Raw genomic sequence first — 8246 nt, 5'->3', positions numbered from 1 at the left:
CATATTCTAGGAGCTAGTGCAGGGAGAATGCCTTGGTTCTAATACATCAGTTGCTCTTCTACCATCCATATATCAACAGCCTCATCAATGCGCGACGTCCCAATATTGCTATACAACAGCTCATAGTCACATGACACGAAATATCATCCTCATTATGGCCCGACTTTCGCCAGGTATTTAATGACCGAGCCTTAGGATCTACCAAATCACTTTGGACTTGTCCTGATCGAGACATTCGGCCCGCCGTCAGAAACTTCTAAGACCTTCACTTACTGAAACAATCGAGAACTTCGAGCTACTGTGCCTCGACAATGGCCGCGTCAGGTCGTTGGCATCAGTTTGTGCTGTAACACATAATGAATAGTATGTGAACCTGTCTGTTGATGATTTTCGTTGCCGTCGAGGCCGTCGACACCGTCACTGTGACGAGTTTGTAAGAGGCTTACTTCAATCAGATGCAAACATTGGGAAAGTATGCATCAACCTCCCCCACTAAGAAAGCGCAACCGCTAGTAGAGCTAATAGTATATCGACAAGAAAGCGCCTACGTGCGTCGTACTAGGGCGTTCCAGACAGATTGATTGCGCTAATCCGAGACCAAGTAATAGAGCCAAGTTGTTGAATGAGGGGCGGCCAGCAATGTGATCCATTCCTGCATATTACTTACACTGCAACAAGCCCAATACAAATCAGGTGTTAGATGAAATCAATTTTCCGACCGTATCGTATTTTTGGGCGATACAGCTACATGCTGACCGTGTTAGATTTTCTATTGTAACATTTATAATTATGTGGCTCAACCGCTATATATTTTTCACTGTATCAGAGTCGGAGTGCTCTGCCATTAAAGGCAAAACTGGAAGGACTTGCTCTCTGACTCAGCTTTAACACTTATTGCGGTATCGGGGCTGTAATCACGACAGGGACACTCAAACGTGATTTTTCAATCACTTCATTCGCGTCTTCGTCGAATTTTTCTGTGTCCATGATGAATAGTGCAGAGATACTGAAATTTGAGCTAGCAGGTTTTACAACGAGCTTCAATTGACATAATTAAAAAAAGAAGTCAGGATAACCAGATAAAGTAATACTACATCGATCTGACTTACTGGAAACTTGATCTTGATTAGATTTCGGGTAGATTGAAGCAGCATTTCATTGTTCTTGTTACCGTATGCATCGACAGTACGCTTCTCGTCGATAAAAGCATCCGCAAGATTTGGATCTTCGTAGGGCCCAATAATAATTGGAGTCGAATCCTGTAATACAGCCTTTACATAAATAGTTAAAAATTCACGCGCACAGCTATCATCATATACATCATCACAGTATCATGTACCTGTCCATTCAAGAAAATACCTTCATCAGCTTCAAAGGTCGCGGGACGAAAAGTGATGCGAATGGCATCGTCTAATGGGTTTTCGATCAGGAGAATACATTCATAACATCCTGCATTTCCAGTGTGGTAAGGCAATCGCTGAAACGTAACAATAGGTACGTAGTGTGTGGCTAGGTTGGCTTTTTTAAACCAAGACGACGACACCGGCAATGAGCTGTCACCACTCATGGGACTTATTTGGGGCTTTACAAGGATGCCTGCTGTTCCACGCTTGATGGACTCAACACATCGCCAAGCGCGCTTCGCTCGCAGCAGTGGCCTAGACGGAGGGAGCTTATCAGCATCACGAGACTGATTTAAAGGATTATGCAGTCGCTGATGCAGCGTCGACACACACCCCATATCACATCTTTGTGAAAATATTTCTAACATCTCCCGTGTCTTTTTTGGTGAAGTTTCGTCCCACACAGTCCCTAAAGCCTGCAGCTCTGCAAGCTGACGCTTTAGCTCTGGCCATTGATGTTCGCGGCTCTGCTGCATCAGCCATTCTGTTCTCTCCTGCTCCTTTTCTAGCGCCTGATCGTACTTCCACCCTCCCATTTCCGCCAACCTTTGCAGTTTAAACTTTTTCATGCGATGCTCTCGCTGTATGTTCTTCATTGAGTCCGCAAGCATTTGTAGAGAGGTGCTGCGTCCGAATGTAGTCCCAGAGTTTGACGACATCACGCCAGCAATCTTAACATCCACCAACGAGCCCGAAAGCATTGTGAAGTGCGAGTGTAAAGCTTGATACATATCCTCATGAACCGCTTGACGTTCTCGAGTGATAGCCATCATAATCAGCGCGTCCGGGTCGTCATCAACCAGCCCCAGCTCTAGCGAGTCCCAGCGGCAGTGCGCACACAAAAAAAAGTATTGCTGATTACTCTCTTGAAACGCTGTGGACAGTGCTGTCGCGCACGTAGGGCAGCTAAAGCATCGGCTCGAGCGATTCTGGTACATAGACGCCTCCTTCGACGGCATGTTTACCAGCAGATTTCCACAATAGAAGGATTCAAACTCTTTTACACTACACCTTGGCAGGCGACACACCAGCTTCTCGCATGTTTCGCTGTAGAAAAGAGAGCTCACGGGGCTAAAGTGTCCGCATTTGCACGCATAGCGCACGCAGACATCCTCTAAGTTGGAGCTCATTAAATTCTTTGGAAAAGCTGATAAGGTTTCTCCAATGTCGCCCTAATTAATGTTGCACGAACATAACTTGTTAAGAAATCTACGCAGCGTTGAGCGATGGCTGAAGGCAAACAGAAATCATTGTCGTCGTCATTCCTGTGCTCACCAATTCCCAAGGATACAACGCAAAAATTCTTCATAGAAGATGTAAGATTGAACCCGGTCGCGAAAAGCATTTACTGTCTCACATAATCATCATTGTTATCATGACACGAGCAAACTGACGCCTCTTTTACAGTCAAAAAGCGTTCTTTTCGACGACATGCGTACACCGGATAAAAAACACAATTCTTTTACCCTAGAGATTGCGCAAGGTCTACAAGAGCGTGTGAAGGATGTCGATTTCGAACGACGAGAAGGTATGGATGATAGGAAAGAAGAGGCCCCGAGACTGGCAATAACGAATTTATAGCAACACAGGTGGAGGAAGATGACAGCGCGAGAAAATGCAAGCGACAGCGGCTCGAAATCGAAAGTTTTGCGATTACTAAGGTGCAATGATGGCAGTGACGATCCCTCTTGCAGCTATGTAATTGACAAAAGGCTGATACTAACAACTTTTTCGGCAATTAGAACGAGGAGCTCAAGCGGGAAATTCAGATGCTTAAAATTCAGCAGGACACTAATTCGCAGCGTCACCAAATCGAGCTGAGGGAAAGAGACCTGCAACTGGATCAACTTCGGCGCCAACTACAATTTGCTGTTAGGGAGGAGGAAGACACACTGGCAGAATTGAAATCTATGACAAACGAACATTCAGCGGAAAAGCTTATGTTGGAAAAGAAAATTGTTGAACTGGAGGCACAATTGCGACTTTTTGAAGGAAAACTAAACGAGTGGAAGGAAAAGGCGCTTGCAGCAAGCAGCGAATTGCGCTCGCAGACGAAACAGTCGGCAATGAAAGTGCGTATTTTAACGGGGGCGAATCGCGCTTCTAACATGAAAGCATAATGCTGACTGTGTCATGTACAGATTCAGATTTTGCAAGATGAGTTGACGGCTGCTCAAGACTCCTCATCGACTTCCTCGCAGGTTAGTGCTGGGTCGGCGCTCTTTTTGCTTGCGTGTTCTTTGCAACTTTATGATCAGATATTCCTCAGATGGAGGACAACATTTTTGAATCAAAGATTCGCCTGCTAGAAACCCAACTTAAGGAAAAGAGCATGGAGGCCGAACATTTTGCTTCTAGCTTGCTTGGTGCTCAAGAAACGTTAAAAAACGCCCGAAACATTCGCGATTTAAATGAACATATTATGCAGCTTCAAGCGTCAGAGCGCAGATTGAAGACCGAGGTGCGTATACACGGTGGTCTGTGACGTGGTACATAGTGTTAATCCTTCAATTTCGGAAAAGCTGAAAAACTTAATTGAGGCTTCTCGATCTTCCTCAATTCTGCAAGAAAGGCTTTATCAGACGACGCAAAAGCTTCAGCAAAGTGAAGCAAGAAATGCCAAATCACTCAAACAAATCGTACGTTCGATTATTACGGCTTTCGCAATCACGTAACCCTCCACCTTCCTTGTACAGGAGAGTGCACTGCTTCTAGAAGAAGTCCACAACGAGTTTCAAAGATACTTTGAACCAATCGTGGCGGAAGCCAAAAGTAGGGGCATGTGCGTTGACAAATATGCGATTTGTTGGTAACTTTTCGCTTTTGTCCATACCAAGGTAGCGTGACTCTTGATGACTTGAAAAGCCGACCGGCAGCTGCAGTTGTTGAGCTGTATAAAGCGCGTCAGAATGCTTTTGAAATTCTTCTAGAGCAGAAAAATAATACGGATATACAACTGCGGCGGCTGGAAAAACAGTGTGAAAAACTTCAAAGTGACTTACTTACAGTGGGCAACAAGTGCGCTAAGTTCGAAATGCAGCTGGCTGAGTGTCAGGAGAAGATGAATGGTTCCAATGATGTTGTATCTCATCTACGTAAATTAAACGCAGAGCTGATAGAAATTCTTGAAACTTATGGCAAGGATGTCGATGACCAGAAGACAAGTGAGCTCTCAACACAGCGCATTGCTTTGCTGAGGTCTTCGTTAAAGCAGTCGCAAGAACTAATTAAGGGAATGGAATTTTCACAGAAGTTGATGGCGACACCAGCTGCTATCAAAAAATATGAAGCGCGAATTGAGAGACTGGAAAAAGTGCTGGCCAACACGAAGCAAGAAAATGGAAAGCTGGCAAAGCATCTTGAAAAGGCTGAGATGGAGCTGGCAGCATTCGAGAAGCGGCTTGGCAGAGGTGAATTTAATGTAGAGACAACAAAGATTGTGCATTTATCTGTAAATCCGACACGCGAGCTACTTGAAAGCAAGGCTAAGGCTAGTGATGTCGACAAGTTACGTCAAGAGATAAAGACGCTTCGTGCAAGACTGAACCAATTCACAGACGGAGATCTCACCGAGGTTAGTTCCTTTATCGCGACCAGCCGTCTATATGTCTTCTTGCTCACGTATTTGTATAGCCTCTTAGTATACCTGGCGAAGACAACCTTACTACTACAACGTCATATGATACAGTGGAAGGTCTCAAGAAACTAAATCACCGGCTGAAGCAGGTTTTTTCACACAAACGCCATAAGCTGTAAGGTGAGAATGATACTAAAATATTTGCCTATTGTGATGCAGGTGTTTGGAGACCAAATACGGCAGTACCGAGAGGCAGTTTACTTGCTAACAGGCTACAAGGTGGACTTGAGAAAGCACAACGGAATGGAGCTGCTCCGCCTGCGCTCAGTGTACGCTGAGCACGATGAAGACGAACTGCTGGTACGCATGGAGGAGAATGGGTCGCTCGAATTACTGGACAGCGAGTTTTGCGCGCAAATCAATCATCGTGTGTTTGCATATCTGACGACTTGTCGGTCGTTTCCGGCTTTTCTGTCTACGCTGACGCTACACTTGTTCGAAAAACAAACCTTTCAGGGCAGCTAGCACAAAAGCTAATCTTAATTCCAGCAATGTGTTCTGTTTAAAATTTCGGGTAGCACAGACACAATGTGCGCCACACGAATCCTTATTGAAGTTAGCTGAAGGCTCACATAAAAAATCATCACTGCTTAGCGATGATTCGCTTCCCTTGTAGTAAGCCCACCCGATCCGTGTACGCACTAGTGCATCTGTCGCATCGCCATTTTTCCGTATCATCAGGACACCTCGCGCAGTTTCCATTTCTATCGGAGCTGGGTATTCAAGCGGAGAATTACGGTGTGTTCAACGGACAGTGGTTCGGCAATGGCACCGTATATACGTCGGTCAACCCCTTTGATGGCCAGCCCATCGCCAGTGTACGAGGTGGGAACAAGGCTGATTACCAAGAGGTTGTGGCTGCCATGAACGATATCAAGCCTCAGTGGTGCGAGTTACCCGCTCCCAGACGCGGAGAGATCGTGCGTCAGATTGGAGAGGAGCTTCGCAACAAGCGTGACGCGCTGGGCAAGCTTATCGCTCTTGAAATGGGCAAAATTTACGTGGAGGTTTGTCGTTTGTTGAAGTTTTCGTGATGTCGCTAACGGCTCATTACCTCTGTCTCTATACTAATTTGCTTTTTAGGGCGTCGGTGAGGTACAAGAGGCAATTGACATATGTGACTTTGCTGTGGGACTTAGCCGCGCGTTGAATGGATCGGTAATTCCTTCGGAGCGTCCTGGTCACTTCATGATGGAGCGTTACAACCCTCTGAAAGGCCACGTGGCCATTGTTACAGCATTTAACTTCCCCTGCGCGGTGTTATTTTGGAACGCGGCTTTGAGTCTTGTGTGTGGTAATACGCAGATATGGAAGCCATCGGAGTCGTTGTCGCTCACATCTGTGGCTTGTGCCAAAATTATTGCTGATGTACTGGAGCGCAACGGTCACTCGGGTGCCGTCGCTTCGTTGATTTGCGGGAGTGGTGCGGAAGTGGGCGAGGAGATCCTTGCTGACAAAAGAATAGAGCTGGTGTCGTTCACAGGATCGACAAAGGTGGGCCGCCACGTAAATAAGGTTGTATCGTCTCGTTTTGGCAAGACTATTTTAGAGCTGGGCGGTAATAACGCCATGATCGTGGATAAGAATGCGAATTTGGAGATGGCACTTCGTGCAACGCTGTTTTCGGCTGTGGGAACAGCTGGCCAGCGTTGTACGTCACTTCGCCGTCTCTTTCTCCATGAAGACATCCACGACGAATTTCTTGAACGTCTTGTAGCTGCATACCAGAATATAAAAGTTGGAAACCCTTTGGAGAACGGCGTCCTATGCGGCCCCCTGCACAATCTGCAGGCTGTGAAAAATTATCTTGACGGTATCAAGACTATTCAAACGCAAGGAGGCCACGTGAGTCCATTTAAGCATATCTAAAGTTTGTGTTGTCATATGAGTTCTCACACCTCTAGTCCGTTTGCTGCTTAGATTTTGACCGGTGGAAAAAAGATTGAAGGAGAAGGCTATTTTGTGGAGCCGACTATCGTTTCGATTGGCCATGACGCGAAAATTGTTCAGAAGGAGATTTTTGCGCCAATTCTTTACGCATTGAAATTCAAGTCACTTGACGAGGCGATCCAATTGAACAACGATGTCCCGCAAGGTCTCTCATCGTCTCTATTTACAAAAGATCAGGCAGCAATATTCAAGTGGACAGGTCCTTTGGGGTCAGATTGTGGTATTGTCAACATTAACATTGGACCTAGTGGTGCTGAAATTGGTGGAGCATTTGGCGGCGAGAAGGAAACCGGCGGTGGTCGTGAGTCGGGCAGCGATGCGTGGAAGCAGTACATGCGTCGTTCAACTTGCACCATTAACTACAGCAAAGAGCTTCCTCTTGCCCAGGGAATTGACTTTAGCTAATTGCTGCTCAGACAACTGTTGTAAATAAATACAATTTTCTCGTCATTGATATAAGGGACTTTCTTGCTGTTCAAGATTTACAAATATGACTAGGCCACAATATATGCATTGTGATGAGAGCAAAGCAAACACATTGTTAACTTGACTAGGGCATAATGTGTTGCAAGCAGCTCCTTGTCATTACTTAGTTGTTCTTCGATGCAAAGTACATTAATTATACCCAATATGCAGCGGGGCTGCCGTAGCTTTGCGCTTGAGGAAGCGTCTTTAGGTCACCGACCTTACAAAAACCAAGTACGAGTGTTGCGGATCGCAATCCGCTGCCTCCAAAAGTACTTAAACCTTAACCAAGGTACAGAGTCAAAAATCGAAACTGATTCTTATTTATATTTTTATTCTAATATTAAAAGTTTAGATTTTCCTAAATATAGTAAAATCTAACTAGCCCCGTCCCGTATTCTTGTTTGGGTGTGTGATCACATTATGAACATCTCGTGTTCACCTCCCTTGTTATTAGGGTTTGTTAAACCCCGTTTCACAATACATCTCACAAAATAAGTCACAGATCTTCTTTTCTGGAAGAGCGTGGGGCTTTTTGAAAAGCGTGATGATGGTACAAAAGATACAAACTTGTAGGATGTGCATCGAAATAGCTATGTTCCTTGCACAAAGAAAGCTTTGACTCAGAGAGCTCACGTATACAGCGCAAAAAGATTGGGTTTGTTTCCTACACCACCGAAAATGACTAAGTACTTAATTAGCTCCGGTGTGCCAAGAGTGTATATGTCTAGAACTAATTCTATGCAAGCTGTTACTGATTTTTTATTATCGTATATCCAGGACTTGCTTGG

The 8246-nt window shown here is 45.2% G+C and overlaps 2 protein-coding genes across 2 annotated transcripts; one reads left to right on the top strand and one right to left on the bottom strand.

Moving 5' to 3' along the window:
• Positions 1-891: 891 nt before the first annotated feature.
• Positions 892-2362, bottom strand: PHALS_11027 (Dynactin, subunit p62; the record flags this gene model as incomplete). Its single annotated transcript, XM_024726551.1, has 4 exons — positions 892-1038; positions 1110-1271; positions 1340-1658; positions 1737-2362. The coding sequence occupies 4 exons, from the start codon at positions 2360-2362 to the stop codon at positions 892-894; spliced, it is 1254 nt and encodes a 417-aa protein (XP_024577217.1).
• Positions 2363-2629: 267 nt separating this feature from the next.
• On the top strand, positions 2630-7395 carry PHALS_11026 (mitotic spindle assembly checkpoint protein; the record flags this gene model as incomplete). The annotated part of the gene is made up of 15 exons (XM_024726550.1): positions 2630-2719; positions 2811-2931; positions 2985-3064; positions 3146-3475; positions 3545-3604; positions 3673-3864; positions 3926-4042; positions 4100-4185; positions 4245-4977; positions 5037-5129; positions 5200-5407; positions 5502-5595; positions 5657-6047; positions 6124-6885; positions 6961-7395. The coding sequence occupies 15 exons, from the start codon at positions 2630-2632 to the stop codon at positions 7393-7395; spliced, it is 3792 nt and encodes a 1263-aa protein (XP_024577216.1).
• Between the last annotated feature and the right edge of the window lie 851 nt (positions 7396-8246).

This window comes from Plasmopara halstedii (assembly GCF_900000015.1).
Source record: "Plasmopara halstedii genome assembly, contig: Scaffold_525, whole genome shotgun sequence".
NCBI lineage: Eukaryota > Oomycota > Peronosporomycetes > Peronosporales > Peronosporaceae > Plasmopara > Plasmopara halstedii.
Note: the sequence above shows the minus strand (reverse complement) of the source record. Positions and strands in the feature narration are given on the sequence as shown.